The sequence below is a fragment of the Ammospiza caudacuta genome, chromosome 11 (genome assembly GCF_027887145.1).
Source record: "Ammospiza caudacuta isolate bAmmCau1 chromosome 11, bAmmCau1.pri, whole genome shotgun sequence".
Taxonomy (NCBI): Eukaryota; Metazoa; Chordata; class Aves; order Passeriformes; family Passerellidae; genus Ammospiza; species Ammospiza caudacuta.
In genome coordinates, this window is record NC_080603.1 from 2,506,123 (window position 1) to 2,523,390 (window position 17,268).

Below are 17,268 nucleotides of genomic sequence, written 5' to 3' on the forward strand. Positions count from 1 at the left end.
GGCCGGTGCCTACCTGGGCGTCTTGGCCGCGGCGCTCTCCCGGCGGTCCAGCACCCCGGGCACGCAGTTGGTGAGCTCGGTCCAGTCGGCATGCAGCCCGCAGCTCCAGCCCGTGGAGAAGCGAGAGAAGAGCCAGGTCTCCCTGCGGTTGGGCCGGTAGCAGGTGCACTTCTTCTGCCCGGGCCGGCAGTCGCACGGCACCTCCAGCCGCACGTTCTGCACCAGGTGGCGGCCGAAGGTTGTGCCGCCGGTCTTCTGGATGTGCAGAAAGACGATCACGTCCTCGCCCTTCATGTCGAACGCGAGCTCCCGTTCCAGTTCCCGCACGGGGAAGTAATACTTCTTCACGTAGTGCGGGTCCGGCGTGGGAAAGAGGTCCAGCTCCTCCGAGTAGGAGCGGCCGCTGGGGGAACCCAGGCTCAGCCCCGGCCCCACGTACTGGTACAGGATAAGCATGAAGCACACCGAGACGGCCACGATCAGCAAGAACTTGCTGGTCCTCTCAACCATGGTCCTTCCCGCACGCTTCATATGTCACCATCTCCCGGGGCTGCCGGCGATGGGCAGACTGCGGCGCTGCCGGGGGGTGGGCGGCGGAGCTTCAGCGTCTGTGCCAGCCGCCTCCCCCCGCTGCTCCCCGGAGCAGAGCCTTCCCCGGGGGCGGCGGGGCCGCTGCCTGGGTCGCCTCGGCTCGCCGCCGTGCCCGCCCGCCCCGCCGCGGGCAGCGCCGGGAGCGGGGCAGGGGCAGCCCGCAGCCAGCCGCTCCGGAGGCGCCGCGGCACAGCGGCAAACTTGCGAGAGAGAGAGAGAGACAGAGAGAGGGGCAGGAGGGGGGCGGAGAGGCACCGAAAGGCAAGAACCAGCCTCCTCCCGCCCGCCCTCCCTTCCCCGCGCTTCAGGAAGCCACCCCCATTCCGGCGCTGCCTCCGCCGTGCCCCAGCCCCCGCGGCACCGGCGCGGCTGTGCCCGCCCCCGCCGCCGGCTGCGCCGGGGCTCGGCTCCGCTCGGCTCGGCTCCTCTCAGCTCGGCTCGGCTCGGCTGGGCCGGCAGCGAGCGCTTCCTGGCCGCGCCGCCCCGCCCGGCATGCACAGCGCCGCCCGCGCCGCCCCGCGCCCGCGGCCACGCTCCGACCGGCGGCGGCCCCGCCCGAGCCCCAGCCCCAGCCCCAGCCCGCTCCGCTCCCCGGCCCCGCTCCCCGGCCCCGCTCCGGGCACCCTCCCCGCGCCCGAGATCCCCAAGCACGGCAGACCTAGTGGGCTGCGCCTCCCCGAAGCACTCGGCTCTTTATGTGCCGCCTTAAAATGAATCCCGAGAAGCGGAGCTGGCGCTCCTCGCGGCTAGGTTTGTGCTCCCGCTTTGAGGCAATTTGCATGGGAGTAGGAGTGGGGCTTGCCGCGGGTCTGCTCCCGCCACAAGGGCCACCGCAAGCCGCTGGTTGCGATGTCGCGACTGGATGGAAGAGGAAAATGCTCCGGCCACACGCGGGGTGATGATGGCTGTGAGCTGGAAGAAGCCTGGGCACACCATCAGCCACAGAACGTGTGAATAATAAGAATATACTACTAGGTGAAGCTGAGGCGAAAATCGGCGGGGGTGTTATTTATAGCAAACTTTCCCAGCGAAATGCTTTGTGCTGCTCGGTCGGGCATACTCCATCGCCAGCGGGGCTGCTGCAGGCTTGGTTTGTCATCTTCAGTCCCCCAAAACGCAGCAAAGCCTTGGGAAGTGCCCGGCACGGAGCCGGCTTAGAGCGATCCCCTTCTTGGCAGGGGAAGATGCTGAAGATGCTGCGGGATCGCAGCGGTGGGGAGCCGCAGAGCCCGCACGATCTGCCCGCAGCCGCGCATCCCTCACCGGGGCGGGCAGGACCCCCCCGCCCACCAAAGGCGCTTCCACCAAGCGCCCAGGGAACCCCTGGAAAGCACCATTTGGGGCCTCTCTGAGGGTAAAGGGAGGATGAAGCATGGCCCTATGGCAAAGAGTGGGGTTAAAATGTAGTGGCAGTCATGCTGCCACCTCATCGAGACCCGAGTTATGGTCTGTGCAGAATAAATTATACGGCAATTGTTAATTTCTAGGGAAAAAAAAAAAAAAGTCTTACTGAAATGGACCGTTCTCATGTCATTACTGCTGTTGGAGAAAGTTTCCTTAAATTTCTGGTGCTTTTTAAAAATAGAAGTTGCAGTTAGATTTTAGTTCTCTGGCACTGAAATATTCCATCAGGTTACATTTTTTAAATGCAAGTTTTAGGTTACATTTTAATCCAAATCAGGTTACATTTTAATCCAAATGCTTTAAGTAAATGTAAAGGAATTCATGCCGAGGGGTCATTGTTAAACACTGGGTCAATTTTATAATGGCCAAGGAGGAAATGAGATCCTGCATTTTCATTTGAACACCCTGACAGATAAATCTGCTACATTTTGAGATGGCTGCATTATTTACAAGTTATGGAGCCCCAGTGAGTTATGCAGTTCTTCCCAAACAAGTAACAATAAAATGTTTATAGGACCCAAAAGCATCATATGTTGTGTTCAAACCATTCATTTTGTTTGATATTTTTCTCTTAAAAGTCTGCTTCTGATTCTCCTCTTCTCTTGTAGGTTAGTTGCTCCAAAAACAATGATGTCATTCTTAAGCACAGAGTTCAGCTACATCGAGAAGCAGAGCACAAACCTAATTTACAGGTTTGAAATTTATATTGTGATTTGGGAAATACAATATGTTTACATACATGGTTGCATTATACATTGCAGCAAAAAAATCACATAGCAGATTTTTTGATTGCAATGTGTTTGCCTACAGTTCTAAACATGTAAGTATTTAAAAATGCCAGAACTGTGGTGAAATCAGCCATTAATTTCCAGTTACATGAGCAATTGTTAATGAATTGTTTTAAACTCTTAATATATACAATATTTTTACCTTTTTGTTAATTATAAAGATGGAGATACTTCATTACAGATTTATATTTTTGGTAAATATAGTGCCTGTTAGTTTGTGACATGACAAACTAAAACTCAATCCATCTAAGATAAACAGACCACAAAGGAAAATACAGTTATGGCTGAAAATGTGCTGTTTTCTTTACTGTAGCACTTTCATCTAAAAGTAGGGGGTTGGGGAACATGCTGGAAAAATAGGGAAGGCCTGTACCCTTCTGATTTACACTTACACAATTACTAATGCTTTTATTTTTATGAAGTGTTTTGGAATCCTTCCCTGATAATTCTATATGCTGCTCTGAAATGCTGGTGTTTTAAAAGGTCTTACAGGTGTGACTCACCTGAAATGATCACTTAAGCAAATACTTAATCTCTGCTTATACTCAAAATTCCACTGAAGACAATGATAGAATAGTTTTTCACTGCATGAGGAGTTACACATCAGGTACCATGGCAGTGCTTGTTTAGATCAGTGCTAATTTAGATCAGCAGAATTTAGAGAAGATCCGAGTAAAGTTAGAATAAGAAGGCTGACACTTTCCCTGGCTCCTGCATTGAAAACAACAATGTAAAGAGATGAGAAATCTGACAAATGCAAGTTGTTCCTGCTGCCTCCTGTTCCATATTCTAACTCCCTGTTTGTCCTCTGAATTTACCTCCACCATGAATTTAATGATTTGTCCATCTTTCCAAGCTGAATCTTCCACTCCCAGGCCAGACCTCCCTAGGCTTTCCTACGTCTTCTCTGGAATTCACCACCCTAGGTCTGAGTTGCTCTGAAGCAAAGCTCAGTTTGCTGTGAAGCACTGAGACTGACAATCTGCAATCATCAAGATCCCTACAATCGAAATTTTTATGGAAAATGCATTTTGGGGGGAAGTTGTATTTTTATCTCTAACCTGTGGACTAGAGGAGCTGCATTTCAGATTTTCTCTCCACATTCTCCTAGGCAAATGCAAAGAGAAGATCCCCCACCATGGCCCACTGAAAAAGTTCTCTGTCATTTTAGTGTCCATCTAATCCTTCCACTCCAGAACTGTGCCACACTGAGCAGAACCGTCTTGCACAAGCAAAGTGAAATATTATGTTTGACACTTTTGTAGGAATCCAGTTGATCTTGGAGGATAAGCTACATTGATTTTCAGTGAATTTCACATGACTGAGTTCCTTCAGGTAGATTTGACAGTTATTTTTGTACACGCTTACCTGTGCTTGTGAAAGAACTAACTTTGAATTCTCACTACAAATTAATTCAGAATGAGGTCAGGCTTAGGTAACTACCTAAGTTACCTAAGCTTGGTCTACACTCAGCCCCTTTCCTGGCTTTCCTAGCTAGGTAAGCCAGCACTCATGATTTATTCATGGTAGGACCTTGCTAGGAGTCAGGCACAAGGATTAGAGATCTTAGAGATAACAATAAATAGACACAAATTTTGAACAGGCAGTTGAAAAGTATTTTATCATTGCTTGCTGCTGGCTATAGGATGCCTAAATATTTATGTTAAATCTACTAAAATATTCTAATCTAATCCATTAAAATATTTAAATGTCAGTTAACACTGAGGGGAGGACAAACTCGGGTATTTTTGGAGTATGGCTTATCACAGGAAACCTGCCATGAGAAAACAACAGTAAGAAACGTGTGAACCACACACCACCTCTGCCACCACAACCTCAATGAAATACTCATCTCAAAGCTTGATAAATATATAGTGGCTTTAGTAGGCAAGGAAAATCTAACACCTTCTTGACTCAGAAGTTACAATAGTTTCCTGTGAACTAGTATAACTTAGTTAATCAAAACATTGCAAAAAAGTCCTCTTTTAACACTTGCAAACCCTAAGAAATACCTCAAGAAATGTATTACCCTTAAATAAAGTTCTACTACTCACTCTAAAGGAAAAAAAAAAAAGTTTGTGTTTACTTTGTTTCCGGAGTATAAACTCTAAATTACCCCAAACAGGTCGAAACAAACCACTTCTTACCTCAATTTAGCTGTTTGAGTTTATGAGCCAGCTCCTTTAGGAAGAGTGTGCATGTGATACTCATTTGCTCTGCTGATGTATGTACACAATATACTGACTGAATGGTGAGGGGTCACAAACCACAGGCTGTAGCCCTTCACCTGTAATATCAACATTCAGACCCCCAGCAAAGTGCACAACCCTTGTTTTTCTGATGTAAACTGGTTTTCTTGTCCACTGCTGCTGCAGCGTCAGTAGCACTTTCCAGCCCTGCACATTTGCACAGAGTGGCAGCACTCACACATCATTTTCCTGTGATAATTGTACTCCTAGTTGGAAACCTGGAGCAGTTTGTAAACTCCACTATAAATATTCCACTGCTAGGCTAGCCACAACCCCAGAGATTCTTCACAGCCAGCGAGGGGATCACTGATCCCTGAGTACAGCATGGCTCCACTTAATTAAGGGAAGGAGGTATTGAATGATGCCAAAATCTGTTAGTCTCAGCAAACCTGGTTCTGATTTCAGGCTTTTGTACTGCTTTTGGGGACCACTGGAAAGTTTTGCTGTTTGAGAGGTACCAAAGACAGTCTTGGAAAACCTGGCAGAAGCCAAAGCAGTGAAGGCACTGGCAGCTGTCCTAAAAGAAGGAACTTCATCAGCTACAGAGATCAAATATGTGTTTTCAAACTACCTTCACAGTATTTATGATCTAATCCTCCTCCCTCATCTCACATGGCTGCCACGGATGTATACACGTCACTGTACTGGGCTGTAAGATAAGTGTTAATTCCATTGTCATCTGTCAGAGCTGGGGCAGTTCTCTGCTGTCCCTGAGGCAGAGTTTTCTTTCCCTCTCCCCCAGCCAACCCTCCCTGCAGGAGATCTCTGCTGTCCATGGCCACTGAGTGTCCCTGCAGGGCTGATCCAATGCCAGCATCCCATGGGGAGATGCTCCGCCCAGGGGAGGAGCCAAGCATTCCTGCCTGGATCCAATCTGAGCCTGGCACAGCACAGCAGCCTTTGCCCCCTGCACTGCCAGAGGAGCAGCTTTCTGCTGCCCTGCATGGCCAGAGGGAGCCCAGGCCCATCTGCAGCAGCCCTGGAGCTGCAGAGGAAAACTCCCCCCTTGTGCAGGATCCCTGCTGCAGCAGAGCCACAGCTGGCACTGCAGGAGGGCTGAGCCCCCCTGGCATGGGGCTGGGACACCTCCCTGGCACACAGGGGGCAGGGACTGCTCTCGCTCTGGCAGTGGTTTTTTATGGGGTTTTTTTTTGTCCTATTGAATTTGTATGTTTTGATTTTCCTAATAAAGAACTGTTATTCCTGCTCCCATATCTTTTTCTGAGAGCGCCTTAATTTCAAAATTATAATAATTCAGAGGGAGGGGTTTTACATTTTCCATTTCAAGGGAGGCTCCTGCCTTCCTTAGCAGACACCTGTCTGTTCAAACCAAGACAGTCACTTTCCAGGATGTCAGCTTATGACTGCTAAGACAAAACCAGTTAGTTAATAATTGTATTTTCTCTCTTGCAAAGGGAATTGATTGAAACAGACCCGCTGCAAAAGCCTTCATGTGCAGATCAGTGCTCATGTGAGGAGCAACAGTGGAGCTTCTCAAAGCCACAACAAGTACATTTGTTGCATGCAGTGCCTGAAAATGCCAGGCTTGCCTGTGTGATGTTGGAAAGTCCTGAACTGATCTCTCAAATGCACTAATGTTGTATTTTCTGTGTCCCCCGTCATTGGAAGGAAATGATGCATCTGACTCCATGTTCTTAGAAGGCTAATTTATTATTTTAAGATACTATATTATATTAGAAATAGTATACTAAACTATACTAGAGAATACAGAAAGGATACGGACAGAAGGCTAGAAGGATACTAATGAAAAACTTGTGACTCTTTCCAGACTCCCAACACAGCTTGGCCCTGATTGGTCATTAAGTTAAAACAGTTCACATGAAACCAATGAAACAATCACCTGCTGGTAAACAATCTCCAAACACTTTCCAAAGCAGCAAACACAGGAGAAGCAATCAGATAATTATTGTTTTCATTTTTCTCTGTGGCTTCTCAGCTTCCTAGGAGCAAAATCCTGGGCAAAGAGGATTTTTCCAGAAAATGCCTACTGTGAATATTTCCAGAAAATACGCAAATGCCTACAAGTACAAGCAGGAAGCTGTGACTGCAGCTGAAGAATATATAGTTTCTAAGGTACTAATCCTTGTAAGGAAGGAGGTTGTGGCTCCGCAGAGGAGGCACAAGGTGCCAGCTGTTCCCCATTCAAACTCTTTTTTCCCTGCTTGTACCACAACAGCTGCAGGATGCTGCTGCCTGGACTTGATGGAAAGGACAGACCTGTTTGGCAGTGGCGTATTATTAGCATTATTCCCCATTCCTTCATGGGTATTAAATAAATGTAAAGGGAGCTTGGCTCCTACAAGGTTTCACTTCCCCTGAGTCTCCCTCGTGCAGCAGCTGTCCACTGGGACATGCCTGTTAGCAGGGAACAAGTGGGGCCCTTTCAGCCTGGCCCTGTAAAACCCCCCAGAACACAAATCCTTGGCTCCCGCCAGGGACACCAGTGGGATGTGTTTAGAAACACCAAGATGCTCCCATTGTGGAAGGCAGACTGCAAAGATTTTGGCTCTCTCCACGTGTAAGCTATATCTCTACAGTCAGAAAATCAGGTTTTAATTAAAAATATTTCTCATTATCACGCTATATACAAAAATCAAACATTTTAGTATAACAGTACTTCTTTAGTTCAATCTACATTTAATAATATCTTTTCAATAACCACAAAAAATGTTTTTCATTCATAAAAGTAAAATTTAACCTACTATCTCAACATACATCAAAAATAAATGATCTAACACTAAAAAACTTACTCTAGTAACACCCAATATGAAAATAAAACATAAAAATAAAAAAATCAGTCGATCAACATAAACCAAATACAAAAATAATTTTAACCTTAAAATTAAAAAAAAAATTCTCAACATCTCTTTTCCTAAAAAAAAAAAAATCTCAACATTTCTTTTTCTTTTTTCTGGAATAGTTTCTGTATGACAACTTAATAACTTTCTGCAGTGACTTGAAGCTTAAGACTGGCTCATGCCCAAGCTGGCTGTCATGGGGTTTTTTGTGTTGTATTAACCTAAATTAATAAATTAATAATTTCTAATTAATATATAGAATATTTCTATATATAGCTTATATTTCTATATAATCTATATATTAGAAAATTTCTAATTAATATGTAGAATAAGTTCTAATTAATAAAACATATTTATTGAAATATTATTGGAAATAAAATTGTTTAATCTTTACACTTTTCAGTAAATGCTGCAATGCACAAGGAAGATCCTTGTCTCTTTGCCATTGGGACTTCCATAAACATATAGATGTTGTGTTAGCACATGCACTGTGTTTTAATGTTTTATACCATCATTTCCTTGGTCTTTGTATAAAAACCCTTTTGTAAAAAAACCTTTTTGTAAAAAACTGCAGGAAATTGAATTCTAATGCATATGTGCTTACAGAATTTTGACTTTCCATATCTGTGTGATTCTCTGGGGAAAAAAATAATTAGAACCTGCATTTATCCTTCCATGCTGATAAATAGTGAACAGACAAAGCAGGGGTGCTGAAGTTCATGAGAAAGGAGTTACATGGAAAAAGTGACTAATCGCTTCCTCATTTAATCCTCAAATTAAGAAGTTATGTAACGAAGTGAATAAGCTGGAAGCTATAAAATAAACTGGCTATATAGCAATTATGCTTAGCAATGTGCAGTTAAACTGGAAACGTGCACGATTCAGTTCTTAGGAGGCTTTTAGACAGAAGTCAATCAACTGAAAAGTGCAAGAAATTTGAAGTGCACTGTTTAATGTATTTTTTAAAAAGAAGTGCACTGGCAAAGCCAAACTTTATCTTTATATTATCATAGCTTCTGCCTTTTGTTCACGGCATCAGCTCTTTCAATTCTGTTGCTTCTACAAGCAATGGAGCAGAGGAGATGTAGGGTTGACCAGTGAGTGCTTGAATACTTTCTCCCCAAATAAAAGTCAAGTTTAAAAAACCCTTAGAGTGAAAAAAATGCCCTCTCCTCTCTTCCCCCCTTCATTTTTGCAATATTTGAAGCACTGTGAAATGATTTCAGAGGCAAAGCAAGAGGAAGAAGTTCACATTCCAGCTGCCTCTGTGTAGTAGGAGCTGTCAGAACCAAGAGATGGGGAATTTTCCTGCAGTGCTGCCCACCCACCAGCCATGGATCTGGGCACTCCCAGATCTGTTGATGATGTGAGCAAAAGGGATTTTCCACAGTCGCTTTTATCACAGGGGTTGTGATTACCAGCATCTTATCAAAACAGTCCTTACAAATCAATACTTGAGAGCAAAGGGAAAGGAATCTCACGGAGCTCACAAGACTAAAATGAAATCCACAACATTTATAATAAGGGAAAAATACTGCAAAAGGAGCTCATTTTTAGGCCACGGCAACAAGAAAATTGGGAGAAAAGGCTGAAATGGCACGAGGCAAACACGTTCTTGATCGTGAAATGAAGCAGAGGGGCCCGTGCAGAGCACTCAGGCTGCTCTCCCACACTGAATTTCACCTTTTTTTCTGGCCTCTTCTGTCGGGGTGGCACTTCTGTCCCTTTTTGACCCTTGCCACAGGGTGACTTGGCAGGGAGATAAGACCCAAACAATACCTAGCGCTGACTTAAAATTGCACCAGATGAAGGAATGACCAGCTCCAGAGGGGATCATCAGCTAAGCCTGATATGGGGACACACAGGGAAAATAAATGTGGACCCAGCAGTTTCTGCTCTGAGAGCTTATGCGTTTTAAGCTTGATCTACTTAAGGCATTATCCATAGTATGTGAATCTCTTAATTCTTTTTCTTGATTTCTATCCTGAGCATCAGTGATAGTTGGGGCACAGACTTTGCCTGCCTCTTCAATTTTTATATGAAGTCCTAGAAATTGGCTTAATATGTACAGATGAAGTACACTGGTATTACAGCCAGTTGGGATTAAGGACTCATAAGAACAATAAGAGGAAAAACCAAATAAATTTGAGCCTACTAGTCCATACATAGCAGAAATAGAGAATTAAACTTTTTAAAAAATCCACTGAAATGTATTACTTAATTTAGTGTAAACACAGAAGTCCCAAGTCTCACAAGCCAGGTAAGCATAAAAATCTCTATGGTTCAAAAACAACAGAAGTTTGAACTTGTGCTGATTTTTTCCTAGATTTCATTCCTAGGCACGGACAATTTCAGCTAACTGATTCCTTCTCTCTGTCACTGCACTTCATCCAGATGGTACTTCCATTTGTGTCTGCTGCAATAAAATACTCCCTGCCTTGTTCTCCTCTGTCAGAGAGGTTTTGGTCAAAAACTGTTCACAGCCAGAACTCCACATCATTCCCTGGGAGGATGCAGTGTTACCTTCTTCACTGTACCACATTCTAACCACTGGATGATGCTGAGTGGAAACAGGAGGAATTCCAAGGATTCTTTATCACTGATAATAAAATAGGACCTAAGGAAGACCAGCCAGCCCTGACAGATTTTGCATGTTCTAAAAAATCAACACAGAACACACACACTGCTGTAGGAAGCCCAGCAACCTATTTCCCTTAAAATGTGTATCACAGAAAATGAAAGAAGCTAAATGAATAGACAGCAACTCCTTTATTAATAATAATAATTAATAGCTAATTATAATAATAACAACATACTTTATTGTATAAAATATAGAATATAGAATAAAGCATTATAATTATTATAGTCATTAATAGTTGTTAATAATCAATAATTAATAAATTATTCCCTTTCCCTTAATTTCAGAAGTTTTAATCTCTCCCTCTGATATATTTATTACACAGTTAAAACACTTGAAGTTTTAATATCACTGTGCTCTTTTCTTTTAATCAGATTATTTTTCTGTTATTTTTCTGTCTTCTTTTTTCCTCCAAGTTGGCAAAGTTTTATTTATCAGCAGTTAGCTACCTTGCTGAAGCTTTGTCACAAGTATTTTGTATTTTTTGAAAAAAATACAAAATCCTTGTCTCTGCCCTCTCCTCAGATGGAGCTGATGTGCCTGTTCTGAATGAAACCTGGCCCTAATGTTGCTATCCCTAACTGAAAAAATATTTTGTAATTTCTTCTTGCTTGGAAAACTGTCAGAGGAATATTCTTAGTTAAAAGTGGATTTTAGTGGATTTCAGTTAAAAGGCTGAATTTGTGGGCGCACGGGACATTGTTGATAAGAATAATGATCATCTCAGATTTAGTTTCCTAGGTTTGATGAGAAGTCTCGTGACAAGGCTGCTTACTGAAGCCAGAGGTGAGAGGTCATGTTCCCTGGCTCAGACACAAGTGTTTGTTTCACAGAACAAAATCCAGGGAAAGCTCTACTGTCTAGGAAATGGAAAAGGAAAAATTTCTCTCTCCAGCCAGAATATTAAACAAATCCACATATCTGTCATGTTGGTAACCTTTTGAAAAACAGCTTTTGAGAACACTGAGATAAGAACCTCTGTACAGAAACAGACTGTTTAATACTATTTTTACAATGGAAATAGCCTGAAAAAAGATGAGTTCACACAGGCTGGATATAATTTAAAATAAAGTTATTATTCTTTCTAGTTTATGCCTCACAATATAGTGAAATGCATTATAATAGTTCCCAGGGTGGACACTGTTCTATAATGAAAATTATTTATTTTGGAATAATAAGTTTGCTCCAAATGTAATGTATGTTCTTTTAGTATAACACACACATAGAGCTGATTTTCTAGAGCAGTGTCCACACAAAGCACTGTTCTGAAATTCTTACTGTGGTCATTTACTACCTAATGGAGACATGCTGTAAGCTTGTGGAAGGGATTGTGGAAGTGCTTTCTTTTGGGGGAGAACCTCACTGTGTGAGTGACACACAGCTTCTGTTGTAAGAAATGCAGACCAGAATTTGGGGCTTTGTATCAATGCTAAACTATTGCATCATTTCAGGACCGTTGTGTCCTGTATGCAAATACTTACATTATTAAACAGGAAAATTACTGTTGAAAACCAAAAGCCAAGTTGAGTAATTGGAGAATTTTAATTCAGAGTTTCCTCTGCTCCTGCTGCTAGGTTAAGAGGGGGAATTTTCTTCAGAAAAAAAGGTGTAGGAAGGAAGGTGTTTAAGATTTGTGGGTGATACAGAAATGGAAATTGGAAAAATGTATGTTATATTGAAACAAAAGCAGTAACAAGGGAGTACAAATCCAGGGCATCCCTTACAGGAATGCACAAATCCTGCTGGTCACTACAGCATCCCTTACTCCCACTTATGAAAAGAATCTGAATATCCCAAGTAAAGCAGAAACCAAGAAAAGTTATGGGCACTTCATTATTGTTCTTCTGACAATCTGGCCAAATATACTAGAAAAAATTCCCCATCATTCCTGGAGATAAATCCTTGTCTCACGTTGAAAAGACAGATGTCTGCTAAGGAAGGCAGGAGTCTCCCCTGAAATGGAAAATGTAAACTCCTTACCTCTGAATTATTATCATTTTGAAATTAAGGGGCTCTCAGGCAAAGAAATGGGAGCAGGAATAACAGTCCTTTATTAGGGAAGAAAATAAAAAATGCAGTAATGCAAACCAACCCTGCCAGAGTCAGACCATGCCCTGCCCCCTGTGTGCCAGGGAGGTGTCCCAGCCCCATGCCAGGGGGGCTCAGCCCTCCTGCAGTGCCAGCTGTGGCTCTGCTGCAGCAGGGATCCTGCACAAGGGGGGAGTTTTCCTCTGCAGCTCCAGGGCTGCTGCAGATGGGCCTGGGCTCCCTCTGGCCATGCAGGGCAGCAGAAAGCTGCTCCTCTGGCAGTGCAGGGGGCAAAGGCTGCTGTGCTGTGCCAGGCTCAGATTGTGCCCAGGTAGGAATGCTTGGCTCCTCCCCTGGGCGGAGCATCTCCCCATGGGATGCTGGCATTGGATCAGCCCTGCAGGGACACTCAGTGGCCATGGACAGCAGAGATCTCCTGCAGGGAGGGTTGGCTGGGGGAGAGAGAAAGACAAAACTGCCCCAGGGACAGCAGAGAACTGCCCCAGCTCTGACAGGTGGGGATAGAACACAAACACCCAAACCACATCTTACAACTTGAGACAATCCTGGAGAGATTTTGTGCTGATTTTGCAGAAACTCAAGTAAAATGTGGTTAGACTTTCCTCTCCATAGCTTCAAGGAGCAAACAGCTGCCTGCTGATAAGATCAAGCCTTTATCTAGCATTTGTTGCCACTGGACTGGCAAGAATTCCTTTAAACAGCCTCAAGAGAGTCAACAATTGCAGCTGCAAAATTGTAGAAACAATACAGCAAATGAATATGTATCATCAGACTGTGTTCGTTTGGATATTCTGATCTGCAGAGATGGAAAGTTTTTGTTCCCACAGCTTTTGCTGGTTATTGTCTGACACAACAGCTGTAAGCCCTGGACTGCCAATGCCTGTTGGCTTTGCCAATACGACCTCTGAAAAAGATGCTCAGCTCTAGAAAAGGTAGCTAAAAGCACACCAGTAAGTGGAAATTAGCAAAATGGGTGTGGTTTCTTTGCTAAGAATATCAGTTTTCCCACAAAAATGCCACCTTCAGTGGCATTCATGCAGTCACCGTGGGAGCCTGACAAATGGAGTGCCTCTGGCTTGAGCTCAGAGCAGCTTTTGTGGCAACTGCGCTGGAAAGAGCTGTGGAAGGGCAGCTCTGAGCAGCAGTCAGAGAGGGCTTGTGTGCACACTGCCCGGAGTGCTCCCTGGCAGCAGCCACTGCAGCAGGATGTGTGTTGTATTTGCAGGGACCCCCATGGCAGGGAGGAATGATGAATCTGACTCCATGTTCTCAGAAGGCTAATTTGTTATTCTATGATACTATATTATATTAAAAAATACTATACTACACTAAAGAATATAGAAAGGACACTTACTGAATGCTAAAAATGAAAACTCCTGACTCTTTCCAGAGCCCTGACACAGCTTGGCCCTGATTGGCCAAAGAGTGAAAACAACTCCCAGCAGAATCCAATGGAACAATCACCTGTGGGTGAACAATCTCCAAACACATTCCACATGAGCACAACACAGGAGAAGCAAATGAGATCAGAATTGTTTTCCTTTTCTCTGAGGGTTCTCAGCTTTCCAGGAGAAAAATCTTGGGTGAAGGGGTTTTTCAGAGAATGTGAATGCCACAGATATGCTGTTCTGTGGTGCTGCTTTACACTGCTGAACTGTACAATGCTCTCAGGGCAAGGTCAAAATGGGAAAGGCAAAATACTCTTTCACTATCTCCCTGCTTATGTTCCTCAATATTTCTTTGTACAAATCACTGTCATTTTGGGAAAGGGTCTGTGCAGGAAACACACACAGCTGAGTGGGAGGAGTTGCAGTTTTGGTTTCCATGCACAGCTGGCTCACTAATGGATAGGGGCTGACCTGTAAGAATTTACAGATTGGTAAACTGGCATTGATTTTAGCTTTCCCTATTGTGTCAGCTATAAGTTACAATGATTTGGGAGCTCTTCAGGTAATTGGGTGTTCCTGCACTGGAGTGGAGCAGACACATCAGTAGAAAAGATAATGTGGGCAAGCAGAAAGTAGAAATTATCAGACCTCCCTTATATAGGCTAACCCTAGGAATTATAGCCTCAAAACAAGGCCAAAAAGTGCAGTGATTTGTCTCTAGGAAAAAGAATTGAGACAACTTTTGTGGCATGCAGGAGAAAAGAGGTGGAAAGAAAAATGAGCACTGTCCTCCCTCTTGAGATAATCTGGAGAGAAGAAGTAACAGGGTCTTTGTTCTGGACATTAACCTCTGTGAGAAGAACAACTTGTGCCTGTTCTGTGCCACTTTATCTCTCCCCAGACCAGGGTGAGGGTTTTGATGCTCTGCAGCACGTTTCCCTTTGTCCAGTCCTGCTGAGGGAGATAGCTGTACATTAAACCATAGAAAAGATCTTGCTGTAGGTTCTCATTGCAAACAATTCTCAGCAGTAAACCGCATTGCATGCTTTTAAAAAATCTACAGCTTGAGTCATGTGGGTACAGGAACATATTGAAGGTGTTGATAGGAGAGTGTGCAACCACTCTCTCTAAGATCTTTTGATCTCCCAGATCAAAAATCTGGGTTCCTGAGCACAGAGATCTATTCATCAGTGCCTTGTGACTTCGGATAAAGAATGATAATCACAGTGACAGGGAAGTTTGTAGAAGTAAGTCAGAAAAACATTTGAGCTAAAGCCATATCTCAGAGTACTGCCACCTCCTGTGTGACTTTTTTGCACTGTGGTAGGTTTGATAATTGCTGGACCTTGTACTCTGAAGCTCACTAGCTTGGTAAATTTTATGAAATTCAGGCCATGAGCCATGAACTTTACCTACAATATTTAGTCCAAACAACTCCCAGAATTTGTGCCATCCTTGTTCTGCACAAAGCACAATCCTGTGCTCCCTGCGCTGTGTGGATGGAAGATGCAGATGCACAAATGTGGCTTAGCTTTAGGCACTTGAATATCCAATCTTGACAATACTCTAGTCAAATTTACTTTTGTCTTCTTACAGAGACTATAATGGAAGAGGAAAAGGGAAAGGTTAATTAGTATTTATTGCTTCCTTGCAAACAACTACCTCTAAAGACACAAATCTTTTATTGTAGTAAAAATACGTAAGACAATCCAGTGTGTTCAAATTTGAGTTCATCCCATCTTTTGAGTTGACAACAATGCAATTCACTGAAGATGGAGGCAGTGGTGGGGTCTCAGGCATCTTTTGAAGATGATTAAATCTGGTCAAAATGGAGTTATATCTGTACCAGAGCCTAAACTGAGCGCACATGAAATTTAGGCAATAGCAAGGCAGATTAGTGTTCTATAAATTCCCCTGATCTTTACAGTATTCTAAGCTAAACAATTAGAAGCAAATGCTCTTTGAGCTGGTGTTCTTAAAGACAAAATTATTTTTCCTGTGTCTAATTCAAGATGCAGAAAGCTTGTGTCCCCTTTCAGTTCTTAAGATCACTGCCCATCTTTTTTCCCTAAGAAAGGGAAATACAGCTATCCCAAGTTAACAGATCAGTGTGACTACAGCCACCCCTCCCTCCTCCCCCCCCAAAAAAAGAAAATTAAGCTCCTTGGCAATCATATTGTTCCAGCAAATTTATTTTTAGTTTTTATTATTTTTTCTTTATAAGAAATAATGTTTCACTCCTTAACACCTCATCATCCTTTGGTCTTGTTCTAAATTCTTTTCAATTCTATCTCTTAAAACCACAGAGTTTTCATTTGTTATCTGGGCTTTGTATTGCAACTAATTTTTAACAGTGCATCCTGTTGATAATTAAGCTGATCTCATTAATCAGTTGATATATGAATTTTCTCAACATTTTCTCAGAGGCTCATGTGATTTTGGACACTGGTGTGAGTCACTGAAGCAAGTTTTTATATGTTGCTTACTTTTCATGTTTTGTGTTTCATTAAAGCTTTGAGTCCTCCTGTCACAGACCTCAGACAAAGATGTAATGCTGATACTAGAAGTGTCAACTTAATTGTTTCAAAATATGATGTATTGTTGAGAAGGCTGAGCTCTTAACAAGCTGCTTTTGGGACTCATCTCACTGGATTTTGGGGCCCTTGAACTTTCTTCATTTGCTAGAGGTTGTGCCACGAGGCTCTTCCACAAACCCTGCTGAGCATCCTGGGCACCACTCTTTTTCTCACCCTCACTGAAGTAGGACCCTGCTGCCAAGGGGGTGCTCTGAAGTAGCTTCAAAATCCATTTCCTGAGGCGGCAGCCCTGTGAGCACCCAGGGTTTTCTGTCAGCCTCTTCAGGAACGTGTGGCCAGCAAAGCAAAAGGGCACTCAAGATTTGAGAGGGCTCCAAAATACCACTACATTCACTTATATAAATCTGTGCACCTACTTGTCACTTGTTGCTTGCATTTATTTACACACAGCTACTTCCTTTCTGCTCCTCAGCATTCCTAGCTTTAAACAGCCAGGGCCCTGCTGGAAAAGTGCTTTGCATCTTTTCATCAATAAAGGAAACTTCTCTTCTCTTCTCTTCTCTTCTCTTCTCTTCTCTTCTCTTCTCTTCTCTTCTCTTCTCTTCTCTTCTCTTCTCTTCTCTTCTCTTCTCTTCTCTTCTCTTCTCTTCTCTTCTCTTCTCTTCTCTTCTCTCCTCTCCTCTCCTCTCCTCTCCTCTCCTCTCCTCTCCTCTCCTCTCCTCTCCTCTCCTCTCCTCTCCTCTCCTCTCCTCTCCTCTCCTCTCCTCTCCTCTCCTCTCCTCTCCTCTCCTCTCCTCTCCTCTCC

General features: G+C 43.7%; 1 protein-coding gene across 1 annotated transcript in view; it reads right to left on the bottom strand.

The window, feature by feature from the left end:
• HS6ST1 (heparan sulfate 6-O-sulfotransferase 1) overlaps positions 1 to 744 on the bottom strand; it is a 192,527-nt gene extending 191,783 nt beyond the window's left edge. The window contains exon 1 of the mRNA XM_058811961.1: positions 14 to 744. Within this exon, the coding sequence (XP_058667944.1) occupies positions 14 to 531 (518 nt within the window). The 5' untranslated portion in view covers positions 532 to 744. The remainder of the gene's footprint in view (positions 1 to 13) is intronic.
• Positions 745 to 17,268: the final 16,524 nt, after the last annotated feature.